This window comes from Ahaetulla prasina, chromosome 13, assembly GCF_028640845.1.
Source record: "Ahaetulla prasina isolate Xishuangbanna chromosome 13, ASM2864084v1, whole genome shotgun sequence".
Lineage (NCBI taxonomy): Eukaryota > Metazoa > Chordata > Lepidosauria > Squamata > Colubridae > Ahaetulla > Ahaetulla prasina.
The window spans coordinates 14919011-14935852 of NC_080551.1; the positions used below are offsets into that span (position 1 = coordinate 14919011).

The 16842-nt window shown below is 44.1% G+C and overlaps 1 protein-coding gene across 12 annotated transcripts in view; it reads left to right on the plus strand.

The window, feature by feature from the left end:
- Positions 1 to 12209, plus strand: part of ZFAND6 (zinc finger AN1-type containing 6) — an 80295-nt gene extending 68086 nt beyond the window's left edge. For 10 of the 12 annotated variants that reach the window (XM_058156197.1, XM_058156206.1, XM_058156198.1 and 7 more), the window contains exons 5-7: positions 1316 to 1537; positions 8350 to 8463; positions 11007 to 12209. In XM_058156197.1, coding sequence (XP_058012180.1) covers positions 1316 to 1537; positions 8350 to 8463; positions 11007 to 11155 — 485 coding nt within the window. In that variant the 3' untranslated portion in view covers positions 11156 to 12209. The remainder of the gene's footprint in view (positions 1 to 1315; positions 1538 to 8349; positions 8464 to 11006) is intronic. The other 2 variants (XM_058156199.1, XM_058156209.1) reach the window with 2 other exon arrangements.
- Positions 12210 to 16842: the final 4633 nt, after the last annotated feature.

Consider the following 16842-nt stretch of genomic DNA (forward strand, 5'->3'; position numbering starts at 1 on the left):
CCTCAAAGTTCCCGTATATGATGTCATATTGGCATATCTGGGAAAATGGCCAAATCTGAAAGCTTCCAGGTTTTTCCCCATCCAAATGAAAGTCCAAGTCCCTGCCGAGCACCCACATGTCCATCACATGGTCCAATCAAGGCACTGTCCCAACTGGAGATGCCTCCCAGTTCCAGCCCTCCAGGTGCAGGGCAAGCTGTCCTTGACTCTCTGAGAAAGGAATGTTATTATGACTACATATCACCCATGCTCCATACAATGTCCCCCTCCCAATTTCCCACAGTAGTTAATGTGGCAAGCCTGAAGGCCCAATGCAAAAGATGGCTTCCAGGCCTGACAGCAGGTTTGTTATCTTACCTTCCAAGAGGACTCCAGATCTTAAAAGCACCTGTCCTGTCAGTCAGATGCATTCTGCTACAGTCCTCAACATACAACATTTCATTTTGCGACCATTAGAACTTACAACAGCGCTGACAAAAGTGACCTATGGCCGTTTTTTAAAAATACTTACAACCGTTGCAGCATCTCCACAGTCATGGGATCAAAATTTGGATAGTTGGCAACTGACTTGTACATATGACAGTTGCCATATCCCGGGGTCGTGTGATCGCCTTGGGTGACCTTCCAACAAGCAAAGTCAAGTGGGGGGAAGCCAGATTCACTTAACAACCGTGGTTACTAACTTAACAACTGCAGCGATTCACTTAACAACGATGGCAAGAAAGTCGTAAAATGGGGAAAAGTTCGCTTAACAACGTTCTCGCTTAGCAATGGAAAATTCAGGGCTCTGTTGTGGTCCTAAGTCGAGGACCACCTATACTTCCCTTTTAAGCATTCTTTCAATTGGAGTTTTGTCTGTGTTAGAGGAATACAGAATTTCCCAATGTTTGGCAAAGCAAGGGAAATTAATCCGGTAGAGTTCAGGAAGTGATGGGTGGGGCGTTATGGAAAAATAGGACTACATGGGGAGCGGGAGGGGGTGAAACACCTTCAAATGAACTTTTCTTCTTCTTTTGTTATAAATGCTGTTATTATCTTCCTTCTAACCACAGTGGGGCTAAAATTGCATCCCGTTGCTAAACAGGCCCTCCTTACTACCAATTTACCTACCCTGTTATCTGATGTCTCTCTAGAACTAATTAACTTTATGTTTCACAGACCTTGAATCCAATTATTTTGGGGCTGGGGATGTTAACAATAAACAAATTTGTTTTTAAAACTGTGCATGTAGCATGTTTTTTTTTTTAAAAAAAAATCTAAAAGAAAACAAAACACAAACACATACCTAAAATACAATATCCCGTTGAATAAATAGAACCAACATCAGTGGAGCTTGCCGAGACAATTTCAATAGACAGTACCGGAGACGAATTTTCGATGGATAACTCAGATTTACCTGACATTACCAGGGGCTCAGAAACAGAATGTGATTATGACGGAAACCTAGACAATAATGTAGATGGCCCTGATTTCCTGGAGGAGAGCTCAAGAGCCAAAACGAAGAGCTGTGATTCAGATTTAACACTAACCACAGTAGGTAAGTGGGTTTCCTTGTTCAGTTTGTAGGCTCTAACCATGCTTCCCAAAACGGTGTGCTGGCTTGCACTGATCTGTCACAAAAATGGTTGAAGTGTATCTGGAAATGTCCTTCCAGGGCCCCATTTTTGTGTCCTCCTCCTTCCTCCTCCTCCTCCCCAGATGTTCACATCGATAACAAAATCCAGCAGCAAAGTCTTTAATTTTGGAGTGGTGCATTTTGTTGAACTCTTTCGGTAAAGCAAAGACTAAAATAAGCCTCCATTATAGTAGCTTATGTATCTCCCTCTTGCCTTAGATCAGGGGTGTCCGAACTTGGCAGCTTTAAGACTTGTGGACTTCAATTCCCAGAATTCAAACTCCCAGAAGCAAAACTGGCTGAGGAATTCTGGGAGTTGAAGTCCACAAGTCTTAAAGTTGCCCAGTTTGGACACCCCTGCCTTAGATGGTGCTTGAAGTCCACCGTCCACCCACTGGGAAAATGGCCACCCAAAATGTTAGCTTTTCCCCCTCAAATGAGGTCACGAGTTAATTCCTCCTCTGAATTCAGGATTTAAACAACAACAGGATTGTTGTTTAAATGTGGCTTTTAAATTTTACCAGATGAGCGCTTCCATTGAGCAAAACTGGCCTTCAAGAGGCATTCTGGAGGACACGTTCCAAAAAAGTAGACAGATTCAGGCCAAGACTAAATGTAATTTAGTTTAAACTTAATTACAATTTAATACAATTACTGTTACCGGTATTATAGATAGCGACATTTGACTGACCTTGGCTAATCTCCAAAAAACACTTAGGGTTGAACGTGGCTAGTATTTTAGTGAGAGACCCATCATAAAATCACTAAGCTGGAGACATGACTGGGTTAAACAAAAAGTAAAGGAGTCCCTGCGAATTTTATTCCGCTAGTTGTCACCGACTATAAGGGAGCAGTGCTTATTTCCGTTTCCGCCACTGAGCTAGCGCTGTCTGAAGACATTTCCACGGTCATGTGGCCGGGCATGATGTCATGGAGCATGACGTCACGGAATGCTGTTACCTTCCCATCAAAGTGGTACCTATTTATCTACTCAAATATGCACGCTTTTGAGCTGCTAGCTTGGCAGGAACTGAGGCAAAGACGGGAACTCACCCCATTGCGTGGCGCTCGGGTCTCGAACCTGGCTTTTCGGCTTTCCAGCCGACAAAGTCCAGCATCTTAAAAACTGAGCCAATGTTCTGGCTCAGCATGTCTAGGAAGTCAGTACTGATTCCAGTCATGCTCCTTCTGTATCATTGCCAAAATAACAAAATAGGTGATCCACCCAGCCACAGGAGTTGGGCTCAGCTCAAAGGAAACGTTACCTTTGATTACTCCCTACGCCGTAAAAACAACATCATTTTGGAAGGGGATTTATGAACCCAGAGGGCCTCAGTTGCACACTCGTATATTTTAAAGCTGCTAAAGAATTTGTTCACCTAATTGCGATTAAAATTGTTCACCTAATTGTGATTATCTATCCTGTTCCATCTGGGGGTTGGATAGAGTAGTTGTGCTCCAGATTTCACAAGTTTGGGAAGCCCTGGTTGATACATTTGATAAAATGGAGCTCAGGGGTGACTCTCGCAGTGAGAATGGAGAAGACGGAGTCTCCTCTTGCATCAAGGCAGAAAGCATTTGTTTGCTAAGTCTTCTGGAGCCAATTGGAGAAAAGCAGAAAAGGGTAAAATTGATCTAAACGGTGCCCATTCTTATCAAGTGATATCAGACCTAGACGTAAAATATTTTTGTCACCTCTTTTCCTTTCTTTTCCCCCTCTTGTGCCAAACTGATTCTCTGCTTGCAAATGTCTCTTCCTCACGTGCTTTCTGCCGCCATTTTAGTCTTGCATGCCACTTTGTACAGGAAGTCCTCGACTTAACAACAGTTCGCTTAGTGACCGTAGTTCACAACGGCACTTGTAACTTAACGTGACCGATGACCATTTTTCACACTGCAGCATCCCCATGGTCAACGTGATCTACCTTTGGATGCGTGACTCATTGACTCACATTTACGACAGCCGCAGTGTCCCAGGGGTGTGTGTGTGTGTGTGTCACGCAATCCCCTTTTGCGACCTTCTGATACGCAAAGTCCATGGGGAAACCAGATTGACTTAACCAGCCGTGTGACTAACGACTGCAGGTCATTCCCTTAACAAACGTGGCAAGAAAAGCCGTAAAATGGAGCAAAATTCTCCAACATTTCTCACTTAGCCACATACATTTTGGGCTCAGTTGTGTTCATAAGTCGAGGGCTACCTGTAGTTTATGAACTATGTGGTGCCAATAAATGTGTGCCAATTTTTTTTCCACCTTTTCCACACTTTGCTCGTGTATTCCTCATGTCATAATTCTCCTCTAATCTTCCTTTTTCCTTCATGTTTCTACTTGCAGCCTTTCAACTTCATAAAGAACGAAAGGGTTTACAGGCAAAATTAACAATAGGCGCGACCTTAAATGAACGCTTAAATTTCCACACAGTCTTTCATTGTCAACTAAAATGTTGGCTGTCAGTTGCATTGTTGTAGGACGATGAGCGTGTGAGAGAAACCCATTGTCTCCTCTTGTCATAATTCAAGGCCTACTTCGGGCCATTAATTTTATGAACACATACGGAGCAGTGGTGTCATCTCTCAGCATCCAGGGAACTATGTGATAACATAACCAAGTATTAGCCTGCCATTTAGCAATAGCACTTAGACTTATATACCGCTTCACAGTGCTTTACAGTCCTCTCTAAGCGGTTTACAGAGTCAGCCTATTGCCCCCAACAATCTGGATCCTCATTTTACTGCCCTCAGAGTGATGGAAGGCTGAGTCAACCTTGAGCCGGTCAGAATCGAACTGCTGGCAGATGGCAGTTAGCCTGCCATAGCAATAGGACTTAGACTTATATACCGCTTTACAGTGCTTTACAGCCCTTTCTAAGGGGTTTATAGAGTCAGCCTATTGTCCCCAACAATTTTGGGTCATCATTTTACCCACCTCGGAAGGCTGGAAGGGTGAGTCAACCTTGAGCTTGGTGAGATTCGAACTGCCAAATTGCAGGCAGCCGGCAGTCAGCAAAAGTAGCCTGCAGTACCACACTCTAACCTCTCTGCATCACCGTGGCTCATTTAATCTTGTTTTCGCAGAGAGCTGTCTTCCATTCCACACATCACAGCGTTTCAAAGGTCTCCAGTTTGGTCAGCCAACAGGGGACCAAGCAGATACTCATGAACCCATGGAAGGAATAACCAGGAAAGACTTTGGGATTATCTAATCCTCAATCCAATCCACATTGGACTGTCAAATCCAAGATTCCAAGCAGGAATCTTGCAACCATAGCAGATCCTTTAGTCCAGGGGTGTCAAACACGCGGGCCCCGGGCCGGATGCGTCACATGCTGGCCCCGCCCTGGTTTAGCAAAGGGGAAAGTCCCAATATGTCACGTGACACTGCCGTGATGATGCGAGTTTAACATGCCTGCTCTAGGCCGTGGCACTTCCACCATATTGCTAAATCCAGGACAGAGGTCTTATCATCTCGTCCCTTTTAATTCAGGTTGCTAGTGACTGAATCGGGAGCCTTCTGGAGGTTAAGTATGCGAGTTACAGAACTTTCTCAGTTATAAAAGGTTTATTTTGTGCGCGTATGTGGGTTTTTTTAACGCTCCCTCCCTTGTTTTGCTCTCATTCTAGACATCTTTTCTTCAGGCTCTTAGCTAATATGTCAAATGTCACGAATGTTATTTACCATTACCTGGGCTAACCTGAAGCTGTCTTACACATCTAGGAAAACCAGTTTGTGTTTTTCTCTGTCGGTCAAGAAGATACTGTCCCTCAACCTTTTGGGTATCAGGGACCAGTTCCATGGAGAAAGGCTTTTCCTCGGACCAGAGGGGTGTGGTTTCGCATGCTGCCTGCATCCCGCGGATGGGCCTTCACTTGTTTATATGGCCCGGTTTCTGGCACATCCCATCCTAGTGTTGGTCCAAGGACCAAGTGTTGGGGACCCCTGCTATAGTATGCCTGCCACTTGCAGAATCTGATTATGAGCCTTCCATTAGTCTATTGCTGTGATGGCGAATCTATGAGACGCGTGCTGGAACTGGCACACAGAGCCATCTCTCCGTGCACGCAAGCCGTCGACCCTTGCTCTTCTAAGTTCTGGCGCACTGGCCAGGTGGTCTTCACGTGCGTGGGAGAGCTGGAAACCGGAAGAGCAGCCTCCCAGTGCGCATGCCGGGAAGATGATATTCCGGTTTCCAGTGCACGCATGTGTACAGGCCACCTGGTCTTCGGGTTTGTGGCACACATGCGCACGCGAAGACCAGCATGCACACTGGAAGCTGGAATATCATCTTCCCAGCATGTACGTAGGCACGAGGCAGCTGCTCTTCCATACGCACCGGCCATCTGGTCTTCACACGTGCATGCGCGCCAGAAGCCACAAGACCAGGTGGCTGGTGCGCATGCACAGGCTGGAAACCAGAAGAGCAGCCGCCCGGTGTGCGTGCTCCCATTTCGGCACTCGGTGCTGAAAAGGTTTGGCAACACTGGTCTATTGTATTGAGACAGTCAACGGAATCTTATTTTGTGACTATTCTATCGAAACTAGTCAATAGGATTTTTCTGCATGTGTTAGTTCAGAGGTCTGCAAACTTGGTTCTTTTAAGACTTGTGGACTTCAACTCCCAGAGTTCCTCAGCCAGCTTTGCTGTGCAGAGGAACTGTGTTAGTTCCTCTGGAACATTTTCTTATTTTGGTGCTTTAAATCTCTCTTTCGTCCTTGGTGTAGAATGAATTACGGTCTGGATCCAAACATTGCCTTGATCCATCATGTGTAAACCTGGTCTCTATGTTTTGTCTCTATGTTGCTTACTAATCCTGTCGGATTCAGGGTTGCCAGTTTAGCTTTTCAGTTAGTTCTTAGCTCTTTTGCATACCATGTCGGGTTGTCTGGAATTATTGGCTTGTGTATAACTGTGTGAGCAGCTTTTTCTTGGAATCATTTCCTGAGCAATGGGAGCAGTCAGAGGAAATATGATGGTCACCTTGTGACGCCATGATGAGGTTGGGTTGAGTTGGACTTTCCTTATCCTTCAAAAGTGAGGGCAGGGTTCATTCTGAGAACAGATGTCAAGAGCTCCTAAGGCATGAAATGAGCATCTTAAACATCTGCAAGAAAAAGAGAAGAGGATAAAAATTTAAGAAGAATCTAAGAGGATAAAAATTTAAAAAGAATTTAAGAAGCAGTCTCAAGGGACTCTGAAGCCTCTGAAGCATTTTTGGGAATCCAAAATTAGACCTTCTAATTTGTTCTAAAAATTTCAGTGGTTGGTTCACACACACACCCTCACCAAAAAAGAGTTATCTTTTATTTTGAGCAGCTACCTTGAGTATCTCATGCCTAGCAAGGTAGACTGTAAACTGATGAGGATAATGAATATTTATTTTTTCCGGCCATGTCATGGATATATTCCCTTGTATGCAAAATATGGCTTCTTTCATTTAGTCCCATTGCTTTTGGAGATGGGCTTTTATCCCCAAAATACTGGGCGCTATGTTCAGAAACCCTTGCGGTGAGAAGGAAAGTAACATGTTTTTTTGTGAGGATGGCTTTGCAAGCTTTGCCAACAACCAGTGCTGAAAATACCTAGAGTTTTCTTCACTTGTGGGTTACACATAGCTTGTTTTTGGTTTGGATTTGGGTTCCTTCTTTGGATTTGAGTTCCTTTTTTGGATTTGGGTAAAATCCAAAGAAGGAACCCAAAATTGAGGCCTTTGAGCTCTGGTGCTGGAGAAGACTCCTATGAGTCCCTTGGACTGCAAGGCGATCAAACCGGTCAGTCCTAGAGGAGATCAACCCTGACTATTCTTTAGAAGGCCAGATCCTGAAGAGGAAACTCAAATACTTTGGCCATCTAATGAGAAGGAAGGACTCCCTGGAGAAGAGCCTAATGCTGGGAACGATGGAGGGCAGAAGAAGAAGGGGACAGCAGAGAATGAGGTGGCTGGATGGAATCACTGAAGCAGTTGGCGTGAGCTTCAATGGACTCCAGAGGACAGGAGGCCTGGAGGAATGTTGTCAAGGGGTCGCGATGGGTCGGGGACACACACACACACACACTCAATGTTACCTTTATTTTACATATCCTGGGACCAACAGGAGGCCTTCGTCTCTGTGGTGTACTTTGAAGAAACTGGGCAGCCCCCATTCACCAATTTTTTTTTTATTTTCTTGCACATTACAGAGGATTATTTATTTATTTATTTATTTATTTATTTATTTATCATATTTGTATACCGCCCTATCTCCCTAGGGACTCAGGGCGGTTCACAGGCGATTAGATTAGATCAGTGATTCCCAAACTGTGAGCCGCGGCTCCCCAGGGAGCCGCGCTATCGTCATGGGGGCGCCGCGGAATATCTGCGCCCGCTGGGTCCGGCGCTGATGCGCCATTTCTGGGGCATCTGGTGCGCATGCGCAGTTGCAGGTCGGATTTCCGGGGAGCCGCGGGCGCGTCTGGTGCGCATGCGCAGTTGCAGGTCGGATTTCCGGGGGAGCCGCGGGCGAAAAAGATTGGGAACCTCTGGATTAGATGATCCTTGAGATTCTTTCCAGCTCTACCATTCTAAACAGAATTGTTCATAGAGGAAAAATGGAATTAGATGGTTATGATTGAACGGCAGAGGATCCAAGGTTAATTTCTTGGAGTTAAGACTCCCCAAGGCTTTGGATTTGAACTGTGCTGAGTTGGCTTCCAATGTTCTGGCGTTATCCTGATCTTTATCCATCTTCTCTCTTCAGCTTCAGCATCAGATAGTGCAGAACCTTCCTCGGAAGAACAAGGCAAATCATTTGACAAACCCAAACAGAAAAAAACTCGTTGTTTTATGTGCAGGAAGAAGGTTGGTCTTACTGGTAAGTTCCCTTGGAGTGAATCATTTGGAAGCTTGAATTGGAACAGTGAGTCTAAAACTGGGGTGATCATTCACATAATGGAATAGAATAGATGATTGATCTGTTGATCTACCTATGATCCATGATTTATCACTTATAGCTTTTATGTTCAGTGAGAGCTTATGCACCAAAGACAAATTCCTTGTGTGCCTAATCACACTTAGCCAATAAAGAATTCTATTCTATCCTATCCTATCCGACCCTACCCTACCCTACCCTACTCTACATTCTCTTCTATCCTACCCTACCCTACCCTACCCTATCCTAACTCTACCCTACTCTACATTCTACTCTATTCTATCCTATCCTGTCCTTTCCTACCCTACCCCACCCTACTCTATTCTACCCAATCCTACATTCTATCCTATCCTATCCTATCCTACCCTACCTACCCTAACTCTACCCTACTCTACATTCTATTCTGTTCTGTTCTGTTCTGTTCTGTTCTATTCTTCACATGATTGATTAGCCAATAGGCTGTATCAGAATAAAAAGAACAAAATGTACAATAATAAAACTATATATTAGAAAATACAGTAAAAGATGTAACTAAAACAAAACAAAAAATAATCAAATATGACTTATGTCACCCCTAAATTTACCCCAGTGAGATCTCTGTATGTAGTTCTCAATTACGCTTTTGGGTTCAGATAAAGGGTTGTATTATATGTAATTTGGGACTTCTGACCGCACATGAAATACGTTTTAATGTAAAGGATCCCAGTAGACCATATGTCTAATCTGTGACTGAGATATTGATCTCTCTTTCTTATACAGTAGCGTTTAAATAATACATTGTATTATGTCCTCTTGTCTCTGGAGCGCCACAAATACAATCATGTCCGTCGTAAGGGTCTTGGTTAAATATTGTCCACTAAATATTATCCATTGTGTCCAGCACTATTGTGTCCACATAAAATCTGCCGCTTTTGTGGCTTCGGAGTTCCCTGGAGTGAGAAGAGGGCATGTTTTAAATAAGTAGTTTTTGGTGGGAAGCAGGCTTAGCTATCACACCCAAAGGTCTATGTTAAATGACAGAGACTTCTAACTAACATTTCATCCTTAAAGGCACAAGGCTACCTTTAAGCACAAAACCAGCTGGGTAATCTAGGTTGGGCCAGTCACTTTCTCAGAGCCTAGGAAGGAGGCAGTGGCAAACGGCAGGGAGTCCCCGACTTACAACAGTTCATTTAGTGACCGTTCAAAGTTACGACGACACGGAAAACTGTGGCTTGTGATCGTGTCCTCATAGTTGCGACTTTTGCAGCAATTCCCCATGATCACATGATCCAAATTATTTCAGATGCTTGGCCACCGGTTCATATTTATGACCGTTGCTATGTCTCAGGGTCACGTGATCCCCTTTTGCGACCTTCCGGCCAGCAAAAGTCAGTGGGGAAGCCAGATTCACTTAACAACCGTGTTACTTAAATGAACAGCCGCAGGGATTCACTTAGCAACGATGGCAAGAAAGGTTGCAGAATGGGGCAAAACTCGCTCAACAGCTGTCTTGCTTAACAACAGTTGGGCTCCATTGTGGTCGCAAATTGAGGACTACCTGTACCTCCCCAAACATTGTCCCAGCAGTTGTCAAGAGACTGAAAACCCCCAAAAACAACAACCACCTTTATCCATAAAAACAACAACTCCAGGTCTTGTCCATGGAAGTTCTCAGTCATCCAGCTCCTGGTTTTCCCAAAGGTGCTTTTCCAAAAACCAACTGGAGTTTCTTGCTTTATTTTTTTTTTCACCCCTTGAAAACATTTCACTTCTCATCGGAGAAGCTTCTTCAGTTCTAGAGCTTCTGCACTGAAAAAACTTCTTGGAAGAGAAGCCAGACATCATCAAGGGGAAAAAAAAAATCAAGAAAAATCCAGTTGCCTTTTGGAAAAGCACCTTTGGGAACCTCAGACCAAAGACCTGACATTTCCAAAGACCATGCGCCACGGTGGCGCAGTGGTTAGAGGGCAGTACTGCAGGCTACTTCTGCTGACTGCAGTTTGGCAGTTTGAATCTCACCAGGCTCAAGGTTGACTCAGCCTTCCATCCTTCTGAGATGGGTAAAATGAGGAGCCAGATTGTTGGGGGCAAGAGGCTAACTCTATAAACCGCTTAGAGAGGCCTGTGAAGCACTGTGAAGCAGTATATAAGTCTAAGTGCTATTGCTAAACTGGGAAGGAAGGAAGGAAGGAAAAAGGAAAGAAAGAAAGGAAGGGGAAGGGAAGGGAAGGGAAGGGAAGGGAAGGGAAGGCCATGGCGGCACAGTGGTTAGAATGCAGTACTGCAGACTAATTCTGCTGACTGCCAGCAGTTCGATTCACACCAGCTCAAGGTTGACTCAGCCTTCCATCCTCCGAAGGTGGGTAAAATGAGAAGCCAGACTGTTGGGGGCAAGAGGCTGACTCTGTAAACCGCTTAGAGGGGGCTGTAAAAGCGCTGTGAAGCGGTACATAAGTCTAAGTGCTATTGCTATTATTTCATCTTTTGTTTTTTTTTCTTTCCAGGGTTTGAATGCAGGTGTGGAAACGTTTACTGTGCTGTACACCGTTACTCAGATGTCCACAGTTGCTCTTACAATTACAAAGCTGACGCAGCTGAGAAGATCAGAAAAGAGAACCCTGTAGTTGTTGGGGAAAAGATTCAGAAGATTTGAACTGCTCCTGTAGCTGGAATATTAAAATGTTTGACCATCTGCAGATGAAAATTGACTTGAGCTTTTTCCTTCCCCTTTCACAAGCCCCCCCGCCCCATACACACACACATAAGTCTTTCATTTTTCTTGGCCCGCCCCTTGTAGACTTCAAGAGGACAAGTGTCCCCCATCTTGCATGTCATGCAGAAACAGAGTCCCCTCCCCCTCCTTTTAGCACACAACCAACCATTATTTTCTTTTCATGGTCCTTTGTTTTTTAGTTCCTACAGATGAAGACATAAACTCTACACAACTCTATATCCACTAGGAAAGTGGGCCTTTGGAAACTCATGGATACCATGGCTATAAAAGTATTATCATCTTTTTTTTTTTCAAAAAATAAATATTGAGTGCAGAGGGCTTTTTCAAAGTTACGTTGGAGGGCATCCGTGCTTTTCCCACTTCTCATATTAAACGTGCATGCATTAACTCAAGACACTTCATTTTCATTTTGTATATAGCTTTCCTTTTTCTCTTTCTCTCTCTTTCTCTGTCTCTCTGCAGCACAATTTCCCTTCCCTCTTTTTTGTTTTCCTCTTTGGTAATGCCTTGTATGGCACAACTAGCAATCAATAACTGAATGTATTTAATCATTAAGGCTGCTTGGTTTCCCCTCTCCCCCCCTTAACAAAAATTTATACACATGTTATCATAATAGCTTGTTTGCACCCGCTATCTATTTATGTATGCATCGTTCGTTTTCTGAGCGTGTCAGAGAGTGCTGAGGTTTTCAAAGCGTGTGTGTGTGACTTTTGCTCTTCCAGGTTCTTTTCTAGAGGTTTTGTTTTTTCCTTTTCTTTCCCATTCTCCCCTTTTTTAATTTTATTATTTTATTTTTCTTCCTTTTCTTCGGCGTGCATGTTGAGAGTTTGCCTGCTCGCAGATCTTCTCGGGAATTGTGCTAATGGGTTCTTTTACGTGCACCAATACAAAGAATGAAGAACTTTTAAGTGTATTGTATTTATGTTCACCCACGTCTTTAACTTTGATTAAAATAAAATTTTCAAAAATTTGGGACGGAGGAGAGGCAGTTGGTGCCTTTTTGGGGTTTTTTTTGTAAGAAGTTAAGAGGGGCGCGCATCCATTTGGGCCCAGAAAAAGGATGCTATCAGGGGAAATTGGATGCAGCTCAGCGCTCTATAGAAAAAGCGAATTCAGTTTGATTAACAACATCCATATTGATTGAACCCGCCATGAGGAATAGTTAAATATTGGACTGAGACAGGTGAGTCTGGGTCCTAATGACAGAAAGACACCGATTAACCTGCAACAGTTTTCAACCTTTTAACAAGATGAGTTTACTTTCTTTTGTCAAGAGAAGAAAAGAAAAAGGGGAATTTAGAATGGAAATGATAACCTGCCCTCCCCTTGGAAACCAATAGCTTCTCACCATATTAAAAACTTACACAGGTAGTCTTTGACTTACAACCATTTGTTTAGTGACCGAAATTACAGTGGCACTGAAAAAAGTGACTTTTTTTTAAAATTTGCATTTATATCCCGCCCTTCTCCGAAGACTCAGGGCGGCTTACACTATGTTAGCAATAGTCTTCATTCTATTTGTATATTTATATACAAAGTCAACTTATTGCCCCCAACAATCTGGGTCCTCATTTTACCTACCTTATAAAGGATGGAAGGCTGAGTCAACCTTGGGCCTGGTGGGACTTGAACCTGCAGTAATTGCAAGCAGCTGCTGTTAATAACAGACTGCATTAGCAGCCTGAGCCACAGAGGCCCGTGATTATGATCCTTTTTCACACTTACGACCACTGTAACATCCCTGTGGTCACGCGATCAAAATTCAGACCCTTGGCAACTGGCTCGTATTTATGACGGTGGCAGCGTCCCAGAGTCGTGCGATAACTTTTTGTGACCTTTTCGACAAGCAAAGGCAACGAAGGAGCCAGATTTTCTCAACAACCGTGTTACTAACTTTAACAACTGCTGGTGATTCACTGAACAACGGTAGCAAGAAAGACGGTAAAACGGGACGAAAGTCAGCTGCCTCACTTAGCCACAAAAATGTTGGCCTTGCTTGTGGTTGTAAGTCAAGACCTACCTGTAGGTTGAAACTTAAATGTGGTCAATAGGAAGGACCACAGCGTTGGACAGAGTTTTATGTGCAACCTTCTTTTACAACTTTGGTGAAGGAGTTGAAATACTAACTAGAGCAGGGTCTCCAACCTTGGCAACTTTAAGCCTGGAGGACTTCAACTCCCAGAATCCCCCAGCCAGGCTGGGGAATTCTGGGAGTTGAAGTCCTCCAGGCTTAAAAGTTGCCAAGATTGGAGACCCCTGAACTAGAGGGTTTTCCTAAAGGACTGTGATGGCGAAGGGCATGCGCGCTGTCACCAGCTGCTCTTATGGTTTGCGGCACATGCATGCGCGGCGGCCAGCTGGTTTTTGCACATGCTTGAATGCCGGGAACCTGAAGATAAGCTGGCCGGTGTGCATGTGTGCACCGGCCACCTGGTCTTTGGGTTTCCAGCACTCACACAGGCAGCTGGATTCATGCGCACCGGAGCGCTGGAAACCCAACGATTAGCATACGCACCCGCCAGCAATCTGGTGCGTGCATGTTCTGGTTTGGGCACTCGGTGTCGAAAAAGTTCGCCATTACTGCTTTAGGATTACCCAGTGGTATCCTTTTTTTTTTTCTTTTCCCCCACAGTTGCATTTCTGTACTGAAAAGAGCATGTGGGATAGGTGCGGATTTGATTTATTCCGAGTCCAGTCTCTTTCCCTGGTTACGTAGATGTCTCAGCTCTGGCGAGAGATGCCTCTTGATTTTCCTGTCGAAGCATGAAATACGAAGACGGGATTCTCCGTTTTTCTCTTTGGAGCTTGACGTCATGGGATGCTTATCTTCTGAGGACGAAAGTTCCGAAGTCCAGAGCCATTTTATTTCTGGTGAAGAAAAGTTCACCCGTGGAACCCCTGCTACACTCGACGATATCCTCCAAGCTTTTTCACAAAAGAGTTTTGCCATCTAGGGGTTTTAATCCAGGCGCGTCTTCCGGAATGAAAACAAGTTGGCTCCGATATTCAGTGGGCAGCCTTTGGGATAGATTTGCAATATCGGGGCGTGCTGTTTGCTTTACACAGGAAGTCCTTGACTTTACAACCGTTTGTTTAGTCACCGTTCAAAGTTGCAAGGGCACCGAGAAATGTGATTTATGACTGTTTTTCATAGTTACGATGACCAGTGGCGAAATGTAAAATTTATTACAACCGGTTCTGTGGGTGTGGCTTGGTGGGGTGTGGTAATGTGACTGGGTTGGTGTGGCCAACTTTTTTTTTTTTACTTTTAAAAGCATTTTTTCTACAACCTCTTCGGCCGAAAAAATGCTTTTAAAAGGCTCCTCTGACGATCCCAGCTGAGCTGCCTGATCATCAGAGGTTTTTGTTTTTTTTAAAAAGCATTTTTTTTGCCTTTAAAACAAAAAAAAGCCTCTGACAATCAGGCAACTTAGCTGGGATCGCCAGAGGAGCCTTTTAAAAGCATTTTTTCAACAACCTCTTCAGCCAAAGAGCTTATAGAAAAAAATGCTTTTAAAAGGCTCTAACGATCCCAGCGGAGCTGCCTGACCACCAGAGGCTTTTCTTTTCTTTAAAAAGCAATTTTTTTGGCCTTTAAAAGAAAAAAAAGCCTCTGACGATCAGGCAACTTAGCTGGGATCTCCAGAGCCTTTTAAAAGCATTTTTTCTACAACCTCTTCGGCCAAAATGCTTTTAAAAGGCTCTAACGATCCCAGTTGAGCCGCGCAATCATCAGAGGCTTTTCTTTTTACTTTTAAAAGCATTTTTTCGGCCGAAGAAAAATGCTTTTAAAAGTTAAAAAAAAAACCTCTGATGATCGCGCGACTCAGCTGGACATGGGGGAGGGCAGGGATTTTTGCTACTGGTTCTCCGAACCACCCGCCGCCATCGCTACCGGATCGGGCGATTGGGTCCAAACCGGGAGCATTTCACCCCTGACGATGACCTTTGCAGCAATCCCCACGGTCAGATGATCAAAATTCAGGCAACTGGTTCATATTTGGGACCGTTGCTGTGTCCCAAGGTCATGTGATCCTCTTTTGCAACCTCCTGACAAGCAAAGTTAAAGAGGGGAGCCAGATTCCCTTAACAGCCCTGTAACTGACTTAACGACTGTGGTGATTCACTTAACAAATGTGGCAAGAAAGGTCATAAAAATGGGACAAATCTCATCTAAAAACAGAAATTTGGGGCTCAATTGTCCACAAATCAAGGACTACCCCGTATTCTATAACGTATGCTTTGTTGAATTTTGATCTTGTTTGTAATAAAGGGAATCAAATTCCATAAGGACTTCCTATAAGTAATGAATGATGAAGTTTGGCTTTGTTCCGTTTCTAGAAATGCATATTTGTAAGGAAATTCTAGTCCTTCGACTTAACACGGATTCAAGAATTACGTAGGATTGACTATTTGTGTGTCTCTCTCTGTGTGTGTATTCAGTTATATGTTGCAAAAATGCTGTTTATTCATCGACATCGTTTCCAAGCAGCCCCATCGGAGAGGATCCTGTATAATATGCCACAAGGAAAGCAAATCTGCATGTACAAAAAAAAAAAAAAGTTGCATTTTACAGCAAGTCGTCATATAGTGGGTTTGTTTCTAGCTTAGGTTAGGCTGGGTGAGCCAAACCATTTCTTGTTTGTAAAGTTTTATTAATGGCTTTGCATTATTTGTTTAAAATGTTAAACCATCCAATAGAGCTCTTGAGATTAGAAAACACCATCAGCCAAAGCTAATTCTATATTCCCCAAGCTCCCCTGGCCTTTGGTAAGAATAGAATAGAAATAACATAACATAACATAACATAACATAACATAACATAACATAACATAACAACATAACATGAGTTGGAAGAGACCTTGGAGATCTTCTAGTCCAAATTAGGCAACTAGTCCTGCTTAGGCAGGAGCAAACAACAACTTAGAGCAAGCCATCCCTCCAGGATGGTAGGGCATTACTCAGCTGGACTGATCCATCCTCTAGAACAGGGGCAGTGGTGGGTTTCAATTTTTTTTACTACCGGTTCTGTGGGTGTGGCCTGGTAGGCATGGCATGGCTTGGTGGGCGTGGCTTGGTGGGCATGGGAAGGGTACTGTAAAATCTCCATTCCCACCCCACTCCAGGGGAAGGTTACTGCAAAATCCCCATTCCATCCCAATCAGCTGGGACTTGGGAGGCAGAGAATAGATGGGGGTGGGGCCAGTCAGAATTTTTACTACCAGTTCTCCAAACTATTCAAAATTTCCACTACCGGTTCTCCAGAACTGGTCAGAACCTGCTGAAACCCACCTTGTCTCCAACCTTGTCAACTTTAAGACCTGCGGACTTCAATTCCCAGAATTCCTCAGCCATCTTTGCTGGCTGAGGAGCTCTGGGAGTTGAAGTCCACAGGTCTTAAAGTTGACAAGGTTGCTCTAGAAACAGTGGGTTGAGTCTTGTTTTATTAGCCACCATTCAGTCCATTACACCAGGAGTCTCCAACCTTGGTCCCTTTAAGACTTGTGGACTTCAACTCCCAGAGTTCCTCAGCCAGCTTTGCTGGCTGAGGGACTCTGGGAGTTGAAGTCCACAAGTCTTAAAGGGACCAAGATTGGAGACCTCTG